General features: G+C 39.5%; 1 protein-coding gene across 1 annotated transcript in view; it reads left to right on the top strand.

Moving 5' to 3' along the window:
- The first annotated feature begins 5,864 nt into the window (after window positions 1-5,864).
- The window catches only part of LRRC58 (leucine rich repeat containing 58), a 42,031-nt gene continuing 32,409 nt past the window's right edge, over window positions 5,865-15,486 (top strand). Inside the window, exon 1 of the mRNA XM_053705791.1 lies at window positions 5,865-6,782. Within this exon, the coding sequence (XP_053561766.1) occupies window positions 6,328-6,782 (455 nt within the window). The 5' untranslated portion in view covers window positions 5,865-6,327. The remainder of the gene's footprint in view (window positions 6,783-15,486) is intronic.

Below are 15,486 nucleotides of genomic sequence, written 5' to 3'. Positions count from 1 at the left end.
CTCTGGATGCGGAGAAGGCGTTTGATAGAATTGATTGGGGTAACATGATGATGGTACTGCGACACATGGGCTTTGATGGTCCCTTTATTAAAGCAATCCAGGCAATCTACTCTAACCCCACCGCACAGGTGGTGTCAGCAGGCTACAGGCCTAGACCATTCCCCATAAGGAATGGAACAAGACAAGGGTGTCCTCTCACTCCCCTAATATTTGAAATCTGTATAGAGCCCCTAGCAGCTAGAATAAGACTGTCTCCAGACATCACTGGCGCCACAATAGCTAACCATGAATACAAACTCACCCTGTTTGCGGATGATATTTTAGTTACCATCACAAAGCCCCTGATATCTCTCCCGAATTTGTATAATCTTCTCGATAGGTTCTCGCAGATCTCGGGATATAAAATTAATCTTGAGAAATGTGAGGCGCTACCAATAGCTTTACCCCCCCCCCATACAAAGAAAACCATAGAACTTAACTTTGAGTTTAAATGGCTGAAACATTCTCTTAGATATAGATATCTGGGGATCCAGCTGACAGCTCACTATCACCAGCTGTATAAATATAACTACACACCGCTGTATAAAGCTATAAGAAAAGACCTCCAGAGATGGAGGAGATACACTTTTTCTTGGTATGGCCAACTTTCTGCAGTCAAAATGAATGTTTTCCCACGACTACTCGGCTTATTTCACACACTACCTATACCAATCCCGATCCTAGAACTGTCCACACTAAAAAAGGAACTAATAGCTTATGTTAGAGGAAGCAAAAAAGCAAGAATCCCTTCACTGGTTCTGACACAACATAAAACTCTGGGAGGAGTGCGTATCCCAAATTTGATTGACTATTATAAATCAGCCAGAATATCACAAACAATGCTAATGGGGAGAAGACAGGGAGATGTTATCTGGCCCAGATTGGAGGCGGGGATAGAGGGGCTACCACAAGCAGATGACATGTTATGGAATGACCAAACAGGTAATACACCTATATATAGATCTCCAATCTATGCATCCACCAGACAAGTTAAAAAATGGATAACAGATCACCACACCATACTAACCCCACAACCAGTGATGAATCCACTCAGGAAAATTTTGCCACAAGAGCTTCATACCACTATAGACAAATGGGCCAACAAAGGGTTGAATAGAGTAGCAGACGCTTTATTTAACAACACACTCATGACTTACACTCAGATCCAAGACAAACTGACACCGATAGAGATAAGGTGGTTTCAGTAATTACAGATGTCCACCTCCATCCGAAAATACCTGGGTGACACTAAGACCTCTCCCCCTACAGCACTGGAAAACATGTACTCAAAAGGATCTAGACCTAAACACACAATCTCTATCCTATATATAGCTATTCAGAGAGACAACAATGCCCCCAAGACAACCCTGATGCTTAAGTGGGAAGATGACATTAACATCACTTATGACAAACATACATGGGAGAATATATTTAGCTTGAGGGCCAGAGGGTTGATCAGTGCAGATTTAGGCGAAAATACCCTTAAAATTGCATTTCGCTGGTATCTCACACTAACCATAACCTCCCACATGTCAAAAACCAAATCAAACCTATGTTACAGAGGATGTGGAAACTTAGGCACCTAAGTGGGATTGTGGTGGGATTGTGAAGGGGTAAAACAGATCTGGCACTCCCTCTCCACCTTACTTAGCTCGATCCTAGAGGAGGAGATAGAGCTCAATATTTATCAGCTTTGCTACACACAGATGACAAAAAATATTAGGGATGCACCGAAATTTCGGCCGCAGAAAGTTTCGGCCGAAAATTGCATTTTTGGCTATTTCGGTTTTCGGTTTTTTTGCCTGTTAGTTTCGGTAAAATTATTGTGTAGCATATTTCAAATTTGATGCTAGCCTAGAGCTGCTGTTTATCACTTGACTTACTGTTCTGCATATAATGAGTTTTCTAGGATTATACTTTATTTGGATAATTGGTAAAAAAAACCTGTTAAATATGATTATGTTACATAAAACTAAATGAAGAATAATACAGTATATTGATATTTATAATTGTTTTAAGTAGGGATGCACCAAAATTTTGGTTGCAGAAACATTTTGGTCTAAAATGGCATTATTTTTTGCCTGTTTTTTTTTTTTCTTGGTAAAATTATTGTGTAGCATATTATTGTTTTAAGATATTTTTGTCCAATTTTAGTGTGTTACTTTCAATAAAAGTGTGGGCTTTTTTTATTGGCTCTAATTATGCAAAAAAAACAACTAAAAAAATATAATTTGAAAATAATTTGAAAAAATACATTTTCGGTATCAGTTTCGGTTTTCGGCCAAGTGCATCCCGGATTTTCGGATTCGGTTTCGGTCCAGAATTTCCATTTCGGTGCATCACTAAAAAATATAATAAAGAAATTAATAATTTTATTAGAATACTGTGCACGATCACTAGAACAGCAATAGCCTACCACTGGAAAACAGGGGTACCATCATGGATGGAAGTGAGAAATAAGATAAATAACACATTTAGAATGTATGAATCTGCCTCATGGATCATGAACACCAGAGATTCATTCAAGAAAGTATGTTTCCATTGGATACTGAATAACACAAACACCACTTAAATGCTATACAATAAAGATGCTAGATCTGGATGTTGGGAATTTAGGAACACATGTGTACAATAATAACAATGTGAAGGTTTGAGAATGGCCATGTGGCTTATCTAAAGCAACTCTTAAGACTTTTCGTAAAGTTAGATATATGAGATTGATATACACAACATATGTGTGGGTATAAAGTTTGTTTTTCCTCCCCTATTTTTGTTATTTTTTATATCTTACCTTGCCTTGTTGTTTTCCTTGTTGTTTTTTGTTTCTTTAAGGCAATACTCTTCTCTTTTTTTCTTTTTTTTCTTTTGTTGTGCCAAGAGATACTTGTATGAGCTTATAATACTAACTAACCCCTATCTGGAGGGGCTTTGACTCATTTACTTTCTGTAATGTTTTATTCTTTATTGTATTCATGTTGTGAAAAAAACATAATAAAAAAATATTTAAACATAAAATTACTAACTGCAATCTAGTTATAGTTACCAAATACCATTATTTATCGCGTATACTTTACCCCAAATAACCAAATTAATGTTTCAGCTTCCAGAGTATCTCCAATAATTCCAATTTCACCTCATAAATTAAAAGAGGTAATTTTTGCAAGATGGATAAAAAATAGGCCCAGATTTGCTTTAGAGAGACTGATTTCCAAGGCAACAGTTTGTCAGTCAAAATTCAGCAGCAGAGAACCTTTTTTTTCTCTTGCCTCGGGTTATATCACCTGATATACCCCACCCCTTTTTATTCTAATCATTGGTGAAATTGGAAACGCACCACGGAAGCTTGACTTGTGATAGGCCCCTTGAGCTGAACATCTCTTTGTTATTTGGGAGACACCTCCCTGAGTAGCCATTTATCCCTTGGCTGCGATACCATCTCTGATCTATAGGTGGCAGCAGACAACCAGAAATGCAGTTTTATCATCAATGCTGCTACAGTTTTATATAGATTCATATATATTTTTACAATGTATTATATTTTCTAGTATTAATAAGTCACATGTTCCATGTGTATTGGACCACGTCATACCACTAATCCTGAGCATTTCAAGACTAGATATGACATATTTCTCATAATACAAAGTAATTATTATACATTTAAAATATATGGGTATTTAAAAGGATTTTAATACTTTTAGCATGGATCTAATTAATATCTCAGTTATCATCTTAATATCACATACATACCTTGAGATCGGCAATCAGATGTTGTTTCATATATATTACTATCTCATATAAATATTTCCTATCTGTATATCTCTTGCTGAGTGTATAAAACATATGACATTATTTAAAACACCAATTATATATGTACTTATTAGATGCCTGAAAAATATAAGAATATGTTATCCATTAAATTTATTACAAACCTGAAATGCATTTCTCAGATCCATGGACATATACACTTTTATACAAGATTGAAAATTACACAAGTTTGTATTTTAAAAATGAATTTCAGTTACAATACAATATGTGTTTCTGCTTGGCTCAGTGCAGATATGTATCCAACACAGCAGGGGTAATGTAACACTTGGATGAGGACAGCTGTATCTTCTGAGCAAGCCTGTATATTCCCTTATTCTTGCAGACAGAGCGACTGTTTTTTTTTAGATAAGAAAAAAATCTTTACCCAGGCCTCCTTTGAAATGGGTAATTGGGACATTCTGCCTTGTGATCTGATAGGAACTTTAACTTCACACCTTAGGCAGGAAATCTTTGAAAGCAATTAATTTGTTCTCAGATGTTCTGTTAACCAGGAAAAGGGTTGTTTTACCCAGCCAAAATCATTTGGCAGAGAGAACTGTAATTTATAGTAAATAAAATTGATGCAACCAGTTTCATATGTAATGAACCCTATGGTCTTATCATGTATAAATAATATATATAGCTATATATATTATTTAATAACACTCACAGATATCCTGACAGGGGGTAGGAGAGAGAGAGGGGAGAGATGACAGGGAGAGGAGAGAGAAGGGAGAGAAGAGAGAGGGGAGAGAAGAGAGAGGATAGGAGAGAGATAAGGGAGAGGAGAGAGGGGATAGGAGAGAGAGGAGAGATGGCATGAGGAGAAGAGAAATAGGAGAGAGAAGAGAGGGGAGAGGAGAGAAGAGAGAGAGGGGAAAGATGGTAAAGAGAGAGGGGGGAAAGAAGAGAGACAGGGGATAGGAGAGATAATAGAGGGGATAGGAGAGATTGGGGAGAGATGTAGGGAGAGAAGAGAGAGAGAGAGAGAGGGGAGAGAAGAGACAAGATAGATGGGAGAGGAGAAAGAGGAGAGAAATAGGGGAGAAGAGAGTGAGATCAGAGAGGACAGAGAGAAGGGAGAGGAGAGAAGAGAGAGAGGAAAGGGAAGAGAGAGAAGGGAGAGGAGAGAAAAGAAGAGAGAGGACAGAGAGGAGATAAGTGAGAGAGGGGATAGGAGAGAGATGGAAGAGATGGCAGGGAGAGGAGAGAGAAGGGAGAGGAGAGAAAAGAAGAGAGAGGACAGAGAGGAGATAAGTGAGAGAGGGGATAGGAGAGAGATGGAAGAGATGGCAGGGAGAGGAGAGAGGAGAGGAGAGAAAAGAAGAGAGAGGACAGAGAGGAGATAAGTGAGAGAGGGGATAGGAGAGAGATGGAAGAGATGGCAGGGAGAGGAGAGAGAAGGGAGAGGAGAGAAAAGAAGAGAGAGGACAGAGAGGAGATAAGTGAGAGAGGGGATAGGAGAGAGATGGAAGAGATGGCAGGGAGAGAAGAGAGGGAGAGAGAAGGAAGAGAAGAGAGGGGAAAGAAGAGAGAGATAGGAAAGATGGCAGAGGAGAGAACAGCATTTGGGAACTGTGCCACTGCACCAATGGTAGTTTCTCCAGATTTCACCTATGTCTAAACACAGATTTTCACAATGAACCTGATGTTGGAGCATGTACGGTTCTCCTTAAAATGTCTGCTCCTTTTTTTTACTTTAACAAAGTACCTTACTCAAGAGGATGAAAACTGTTATAAATAAAACACTAGTGTGGCATTGTCTCTGTGAGACTTTCAGTCAGTATTTTACATTCTGCTGAGCTCTGAGAACAGAAGTCTCAGTCACTACAATAAAAGTGCTGAGTAATGATGAGGCCACCTGCACCTCACACTCTGGGCTGAGGGCACTGAGGCCACGCGCAGCCCCGCCTCCTATCCTGACGTCACCACCCCCTTGAGGCCCTGTCCCTGTATGCTCTATAACTCGCGTCCTCCCTTTTCAATCTCACCGCATCAGCTATACACGTTTCGGGGCGGCAGTTTGTGCACCAGTTAAAAGATATCACAGGGAGCTGTGGAGATTTAATAGTTATCCAGGTTCCGGGGCCGCGCACTGTTTTCGGGAGGAGTTGCATAAGATATCTGTGATATTGCCCCACGGTGTGTAAGGCCGCCGGTGAGCGGAGGGGAACATATGACGGACACGCGTGACGTGGGGCATAGCTGCGGGTCGGCGAGCTTCGGTGGGGGGAAATCACGGGGTACGTCAGCTCTGGGGCCGAATTATTACCTCAGGACTGGTCTGGCTCAGAGTTAACGGGGGCTTTACCGTTTAACTACCCCTGTGGGTTCTGTTTTTGTTGGGTCCTGTTCTGTGGTGCAGATAGGACAGGGTAGTTACCCCCGGGCTGGGCTGACTGAAGTTGTGGGCATCCGAGTTACTTCCTTGTAGGAGTTTGGCTCAGTGCCAGCCATTTGGATTTTACCAGCTCACTGCCAGCCATGGAGGGTCCTGAGGTGGGAGAGGGGGATAATGTCCTCAATATGTCCCGCCTGGGCCTGGAGAACCTAACTCTGGATCAGGTCAGTGAGGACAAGAGGAAGGAGGTCCAGCAACTTCTCCTGCCCCAGAACCGCATGGTGGTCCTTCCCCCCGGCCTGGGCACCTTCTCCCAGCTATTGCTACTGGACGTGAGTAACAACAACCTGGCCTACATAGGGGAGGAAATACTGGGGCTCACCAAGCTCAGGACCCTGCTGGCCAAGAACAACCGCCTGGATGAGTTCTCCTTGCCCAAAGAGTTAGGCACCATGAGGAACCTGGAGGTGCTGAACCTGAGTGGCAACCAGTTTGAGGAGATCCCCAGCCAGGTGCTACAGCTGCAGACCCTCAAGACCCTCTCGATGGGGGGCAACAGGTTGAAGAGCATCCCAGCTGACATAGATAACATGATCAGGTATGGCACTAGTGCAGGGCAACTGCTGTCACCACCTGCTATGGTGCTTTGCTTATACTTGAGGTCCACTAATTACTTTGAATCTTAGGAACCAGCTTGAAAATGTTATTTATCTGGAATAAACTGAAAGCATTAGAAGAATTATAGGAGCCCCATATGTCTGTCACAGGATGTCAACCCCTGGATTAGACAGTTTATTCCTTTCCATGGGAACAGGTTACTATAGTGTTTATCTGGACCTAGGTTAGGTAACAGTCAGTGCTGGGAGAGATGAGGGGCTCTGAGATAAAACAATGTTACATATTGGCTGCTATATAAGCACATTTAGTCTTTTCATTTAATCTAACATTTAAAATAATTACTTGCGTTTTTATTATTATTTACAGGACAAGTAATCCCAGGTTCTGGTTAGGCTTGTCACTTACATTTTATTCTGGAATGTCACAAGGCAGCAAAGAAAGTTTGAGGCTCACTGACTAAATCTTTAAGATTTTTATAGTCTGGAGAAGTGACAAATATTTGTTTATTTTGCACCTTTTAGTGTTCATCTGACTTGGATAACCCTATTCCTTTATTTTTAAAGGGACAGTCTAGTCAACATGTAAAATCATGATTCAGATAGGACATGCAAGACTGAAACTGTTGCTTTGTGTATTGACATATCGGCATCATTTCCAGTTACTTTTTAACAATGTATATAGTTTACTGTGTGGAAATAGAATTTATTGTTTGAAGACATAACTGTCAGTTTTTCTTGAGTTTATATATTGTGTTTTTTAAATTTTTATTGAAGAGCCCTAAGCACACAGTCTAATAGCCAGATAATATGCTTAGCGAGAAGTACAGTTCTGGGATTTATCAAGAGAGTAACATAGTTCTGTTATAATCTGTTACATTTTTACCTGTTGTGTTTTTAGTTGGGGGGGGGGGGGGGTATCCTAAAAGCAGATGCTGGATGTGACATACAGCAATATGTATCAGTTATGTCATCAGATGCTTATGAAATAGCTTCCTAGGATTAAGTCAGACAGCTGCTTGCTGACTGGATACCTGGGATCAGATTAACAAGAGCATTTCTAGGAAAAAGATAATACAATGTACAGAAATCTCACAGAGTAAGATAATTCAGTGATAACAAGTGGCCAACATGACCTTTCAATAAACTAATGTTCTAGATTTATTTTTACAGATCAGACAACTGGTTTATTGTCCTTTTATTAATAATAAAAATATCTGCTGATCAGCTAGATCCCAGGAGTGCAGTGCTCTGAAGTTGACTTTATTTGATTAACCCTTTGTAGAGAGTAACACATGGGTTGATCACTGTCTTTAGAAAAACTTATTATTATTATTTATAAAAATTTAAAAAACCAAAAGCAAAATTGACATTAACATCTTTGGAGATTATTTATTTTTTATTAAATTAATCATTTGATAAGCTTTTCTAAAGAATAGGCCCCACAGTTGTATGCAAGAAGCAGCGCAATGATAAAACGTTTTATAAAACATTGGTTTACCTATGAAAATTAAATATATTTTTTTTAAAGTAGACAACCCAAGGTATTGACATAGGCCCATTTTGTTATATTTTTTTTGCCACTTTTTGGCCTCCAGATACAATTATATATAATTATAAAAAAAAAAAAAGTTTTTTGTTTTTTTGTGTGCAAACTTTTGGGTTTCTCATTGAAATTATTGACACACAACTACTGCAGTCACATGACAAATGGTTATAAAAGCTTCTCTTTGACCCCCCTTTGTTCAGAAATGCCAGACATGGATGGCTTTGCCATTGCTTTTTGTCAATTAGAAGGCACCTTACTTGAAATTCCTTGCAGTGAAGGGGTTAATTAATTGGCTTGTAAGGTTCATTTTTAAGACCACTTTTTTTTTTTTTTTTTTTTTTTTTTTTTTTTAAACGTACTTCTGTTTTCAAATTGGCTTTGTTTTCTTGGTATCCTCAACTGCAGCTACATAGTGGGAGCTAGCTGATGGTTGGTGGCTGCACACATCTCCCGGTAGTGCATTGCTGCTCCTGAGCTGACTTTGTTTCATCATTTTGCTGCGGTAAAACCAATCTTTATATGCAGGCAAACAGTGCAGTCATACAATTCTCTAACTTATTGGCATATTTTCTTATTGCATGTTTATGCTTCTTTAAAGGGACCGTCTAGTCAAAATTAAACTTTCATGATTCAGATAGGGCAGGCAATTTTACGCATCTTTCTAATTTACTCCTATTAATTTTTCTTCGTTCTCTTGGTATTTGAATGTAGGCTTGGGAGGCGGCCCATTTTTGGTTCACCACATGGTTAGCGATTGGTGGCTACATTTAGACACCAATCAGAGCTACCCAGGTGCTGAACTAAAAGTGGGCCGGCTCCCATGCTTGTATGCCTGCTTTTTCAAATAAAGATACCAAGAGAACGAAAAAAAATCAATAGGAGAAAATTAGAAAGTTGCCAAAAATTGCTGCTCTATCTTAACCATGAACGTTTAATTTTGACTAGACTATTCCTTTTAATAATCTAAATTAACCCTTTTTTTGCAGTCATTGCTCTGTATAAAATGATTTCTTCATCTTTTTTGAGACACTACTTAATTTCTGAAGTTCAATAAAGTTTGCACCATATTTCCTTATTGTGAAATAGTTTTGTGGCCTGTTAGCGACAGTCACCTATAAAATCTAGGTTAATAGATATCACATCATTTGGCAGAACTAACAGATTGATAAATAATCCAGTACTGCTGTAGAAGAATTGCCCTTCATTATGGCAAGGATGTTTGTTTTTTTTTTTTTTTTTTTCCCTGTACTTTTCACCTTGTGCTGAGTTTGCTTAGAAAACTAACTGCCAATCTGTAACTACATCTTCCCTGGTCAGGTCTTTCAGTTCCTTAACCCCTTAAATAACAGGACAGGCATTACTACACACAAGCTGGAAGTCCTAGCTTGCTTCTGCCCAGCTTTCATAGATCATAGACGGCTTGCTTTTCAAATTCAACTAGAGTAAGGTTTGTACTTGTGCTTTTACTGTGTACACATGAAGTATGCCAGCTAATGGTGATGCAGCAGTAACCCCTGGCTGACAGGACCACAATGCATTGCTTTGGACAATGTTATTTCCCTGGCGAAAAAAATCCTCTACTTGTGATACGCAGCTCATCACACAGTCTATTAAAGGCTGCTTGCTATAAATAATCTTGTTGTATGGTTTGGTTCATCTGTTACTAAATAGATTTTTTTGTTCACCTATTAAAACCTCTGTTCAGAAGAGACACAGATCCTCACATCCCCAGTTCCTCCCACCTGGTCTCTCTGTTTCATGCAGTAATTGTTGCTTTCTTGTTAAAGGGACAGTAAAGTAAAAATGAAACTTTGTTGATTTAAACAAAATGCATATTGTCATTTTAAACAACTTTCCAATGTATTTCTTTTATAACATTTGCGCCCCACCCACCCACCTTGGTATCCTTTTGTTATATAGTAGTAAATCTAGGCAGGGTCATAAGGGCTTAGGAGCGTGCACGTGTCTTTAGAACTCTTATGGCGTCAATGTTTTTGCAACATTGTTTGTAGCACTGTTATACATTGTGGCACACACTGCTACCATGGTGTACTAAATATGTGCACACTCCTGAGCGCTTATGAGCCTACCTAGAGTAAAAGGATAGTAAAACCAAAATTATTATTGTATAAAAAGATGGATAATCCCTTTATTTACCATTCCCCAGTTTTGCATAACAAACCGTTATAATTAATTATTATACTGTTTACCTCGGTAATTACCTTGTATCCAAGCCTCTGCAGACTGCCTCCTTATCTCAGATGTTTTGACAGACTTTCATTTCAGGCAATTAGTGCTGACTCTTTACTCCACGTGCATGAGCACAATGTTATTTTTATGAAACACGTGAACTAACGCCCTCTTGCTGTGAAAAACTGTCAAATGCATTCAGATAAGAGGCGGCCTTCAAGGCTTAAAAATTAGCATATGAGTCTACCTAGGTTTAGCTTTCTACTAAGAATACCAAGAGAATAAAGCAAATTTGATGATAAAAGTAAATTGGAAAGTTTGTTTAAAATTACATTCCCTATCGGAATCATGAGTTTTTAATTTGGACTTTACTATCCCTTTAAGTCTTCAACAAAGACATTTTTATAATAGAAGTACAATATAAAGTTGTTTAAAATTTTTTTTTATCTATACCGCAAAAGTTTTAAACTTTTACTTTAAAGCACCCATCTGCATATTTGGTGTTAATGTAATTCTTGAGATGTTCCAGATGCTCCTTGGCTCCTGGGTTTGTCGAGCCCTGATCTAATAACCTTTTTTTATTGAGGTTCGATGTTGTCCAGACAACGGCATTTATTTTGTATGTTGAGTCAAAACACTGATTTTATAAAAAATATATATATCACCTTTAATCGTGCTGCTGGAGCCCTGCAGGCATAAGTTGTGGGGCTAGGGATGGTGGTGGTGCTGGAGCCTGCAGTTGTGGGGCTAGGGATGGTGGTGGTGCTGGAGCCTGCAGTCATGGGGCTAGGGATGGTGGTGGTGCTGGAGCCTGCAGTCATGGGGCTAGGGATGGTGGTGGTGCTGGAGCCTGCAGTCATGGGGCTAGGGATGGTGGTGGTGCTGGAGCCTGCAGTCGTGAGGCTAGGGATGGTGGTGGTGCTGGAGCCTGCAGTCGTGGGGCTAGGGATGGTGGTGGTGCTGGAGCCTGCAGTCGTGGGGCTAGGGATGGTGGTGGTGCTGCTGCTGGAGCCTGCAGTCGTGGGGCTAGGGATGGTGGTGGTGCTGCTGCTGGAGCCTGCAGTCGTGGGGCTAGGGATGGTGGTGGTGCTGAGCTCTGCAGGCACAGGGGTGTGAGGCTGGGTATGGTGGTGCTGCTGAGCTCTGCAGGGGACGTGGGTCTAGAGATTTGGGTGCTGTTGGAGCTCTGCAAGAGCATTTGTTTGTAGGACTATCTTCCAGTGCTGGTAGAGAAACGTGAATAGTACAAGCGTACTGGGACTGACGTTTATGGCCTGATGAACAAAAACTTGCCGGCATAGAGATAAATTGTGCAAAAAACCTTTTGAAGGCTTTTTGTGTGCACTATATTGTAATGTAAGGGTCTTTCCTTTACATCCAGGACCATACATAGTGAGGTAATCCACACTCAAGCTAAGATTTGCAGCTCTAAAATTATTTGAGGGATCTTGCAGTACTGATGAGACTCCTTATATAATCTCACTAGAACGGAGAGCTTTAGGCCATTGGGCCCTTTAGTCTTTAAGGTTAGTTAGCCCTTTACATACAGCCTCAGTACCAAATCATATGTGTTTCTGTGCTGCACGTGAGAGAGTAGAAAATGTGTATATATAAAATAGGGGTTTTACATCTGTTTACAATTTAGGAGCCAGCAAGAATATTTAAAAGGCTCGATTTATCAAAGCCCTACGACTGCAAGTTCTCACAAGAACTTGTTTGCTGTAATTTAACAAGCAGCGGTCACCAGATCGCCGCTTCCCTAACCTCTTCGGCACCCCTAAGGTGGCGAAATTCAATCTCCGTGGTATAGTCTGACCGAGAAGATTGACAGCTCCTGCCCGCGCGTGATGGGCAGGGGGCGGGATTGCACGCAAGCGCAAAATTGAGCTCGTGTGCAATGGTGATTGCCTGTGGGTAATTTCGCCCCACCACAGGCGAGCTGAGGCGTACAGGGGCACCTATGCGCGCCCCTGTACGCTGCCGCTTTCGTAAATCTAGCCCTTAGGAGCCGGACAGTGGTATTTGTAAATAAATATATGGAGAATAACCAAAGATTTAAGAAGCCAGGAGTAAAAGTCTAGGAGTCTGCTCCCTGTGTACTTTGTCAAGTGTACGTATTATCTATTTACTGAAAAAGTTAAGTAGAAACAATTTAAACTGAAGAGAATACAGCAATATTATGAACTGTAGAGCTGCAACAACTAATCGGCATAATCGATAATGAAAATAGTTGTCAACGAATCTCATAATCGATTAGTTGGTTTGCAATTAGTTGGTCTGTGCACAACACCAGCTGCTTCACTCCAATGAACTCCTGCATATGGTATTGTGTTTTATGGTTATGTCCTTAGCCTAAAGGACGTCTACTTTTCACTTTTCAGGACAGTATAAGTTTACAACTACCCCTGGCTTAGGTGCAACCCAGATATAATAGGAGTCATTTGCATTGTTTATATTAAATCAGGTGATTTGGAACTATGCTCTTCATGATATAGTGCCAAGCTTGTTATTTACAACTAGCCCCTAGATTGATGGGAGTTATTTGAACCGATGTGCACTTTTATCTGTTTGCACAATTATTAGCGTGTTGCTTGCTATTGCTGATTATATGTACTGTATAAATAAATGTGTAAGGCTTTGTCCTGTTATTGATATACAGTCCTTAGTGCTTTTGATCTTGTTTTTTTTTATATTTTTAATACATTGTGATAATATGTACCAGATTCAACCTTTATAAGTATATATCCGTTATTTTTAGAGGTGACTAGATATTTCTCCTAACCTTATAGCTGGTTATTTATAATTGCATATAGATATTCAAGATATTTTTATGTTAGAATGAAGTCAAGGGTTACTTTATTGAGAGGCCCCTTGCCAAGGTAGAAAACACTTAGCATTGGTGAAGAGCTAACAAAGATAAATATCCCACTTTGGTGAAATTGGCAAAACCCTACTTATACATCTCAACAGGCTTCTCTGCTGCAGGAAATATAGCTGCACACAGAGAACCAGACTTAGCCAGAAGAATGTGGACATGTTGAGATTTTTGCATTTCAATGCAAAGTTTCTGAAAGAGTGAATAACAGAATGTTATTAACAGTGATAGTCTAACTCTTTCTAGTTCTACCTCTTTTCAAACAGTTTGTGGTTTTGTTTTGTTTAATTATAAAACTGTGCTCTGCTGCTTAAAAATTGATGAAACAGTTGTGTTAATGTAAAGTTTTCGTCTGAAGTTTATATTTGTAACACTCATTATGTGGATTTTATTTAAAACATAGAAAACTATTATTGATTCTCTTTTTATCCGATTAGTCGATTAATCGAAATAATAATCGGCCGATTAATCGATTATGAAAATATTCGTTGGTTGCAGTCCTAATGAACTGATATCACATTCACAACAGTGGTTTATACAGATTCTCAGTTAAATAAATCGTAATTAATCTGTAATACATTTTGAGGTGCCTTCTTTTAGATGAGGCTATGAAAAACACGATCGTAAAGCCCCTATAATTGTACAGCAGACTCAGCTTGTTTTAGAGTGTTCGGAGCTCCCTATAAATGCTACGGAGGGCACAGGAGTTTATTCTGATCTCCTATTGTGAGGTACAGAGAGCTGTTTTATAAGGAATGCATTTCTGACTCTGTATTCCTTGGCTCTTAACACTTATTGTTGCACGTGCAGAAGAAAATGATCTGCAGGGAAAGAGCTTGATGAAAGTTTAAAGGGAAATGAAACCCAACATTACATTACGTCCCTTTAACATCATTATTTTAAACTCCGGAAAGTGATGCAGCATATCTGTAAAAAGCTGACTAGACTACCACATGAGCATCTCAAATTAAAAAATTAAGATATTTACCTCAAAATGTCCTCCGTAGCCAGATCCTGCTGTAATTGAAAACAGTGTTTTTAGCTGGAATACCGGTATACCTCACTTTACAGCGCTTTGTGGAGCTGAAGTTCAACCTCCAAGGATTTTGAAACAGTGCTGTATTCATCGTGAGATTGCAAGAAAAGTGACTGGCACCATTTCGTTATGCGTAGTTTACCCTGTTTACAGCATTACAGTGCAATCTGTGTCTGTGTTGTGGTCTGGCAAATTTTACTAATTTTGTAATAGTCACTCTTTTTACAGGTGCAGTTTTTATTGAATACTAATTGAATACTTTGCTGTGCTAGTAACTAAACTTAGCGCTATTGCACCCCTAATATAGTTCAAACATAGTTTTAAACACACTGGTAAGTGAAAATAAAGCTAAAACTGTTTTGTTTCACTTTAAGGCGTTTTTCACTTTACACTGGTGCTCCGGTCCCTAACCCCGCTGTATGAGGGAGGTATACCTGTATCTTACTTTGTGATCTGGAGGACTTTGTTAGTGGCCACATAATGTTGTTCAAGGCACACATAACAATAATAATGTCTGTCGCACAAATAAAAAACCTTTTCTGAACCAGTAAGTGTGCTGAAGTTGTGATTCCAGAGGTGGTGATGTGACTTATGTTATGATCTGTGGGGACAATGCCTTGAACTAAAACCATTTTTTCCTTCATCGGCATAAAATCAATAATTCCTGTGATCTTTTGTCAGACTACAATAACAACCTATCCCACTGGTGCAGCTACAAAATTGTTTGTGGAACCCAAATGTTAAGACATTTACCATCTATGGACTTCAACTGGGGCCAGACCATTGTCTTATCAGTAGATAATCTAGCGCTGCGGAATCTGTTGGCGCTCTACAAATAACCGATAATAATAATCTGGTCCCAGTTATCCAATGGGAGCAGTTGATTATACAAGATGCCCCAACATGTAGTGTGTGTTTGTTTGTTTTTGTTTTTTTGTCCTGCATATGATGGATGATACTTTCTAGGTCTCTGTTGTGTTAAAGGGACAGTATACACCAATTTTCATATAACTGCATGTCATAGACACTACTATAAAG

This window comes from Bombina bombina, chromosome 3 (assembly GCF_027579735.1).
Source record: "Bombina bombina isolate aBomBom1 chromosome 3, aBomBom1.pri, whole genome shotgun sequence".
Lineage (NCBI taxonomy): Eukaryota > Metazoa > Chordata > Amphibia > Anura > Bombinatoridae > Bombina > Bombina bombina.
This window is presented reverse-complemented; position numbering and strand designations above follow the sequence as displayed.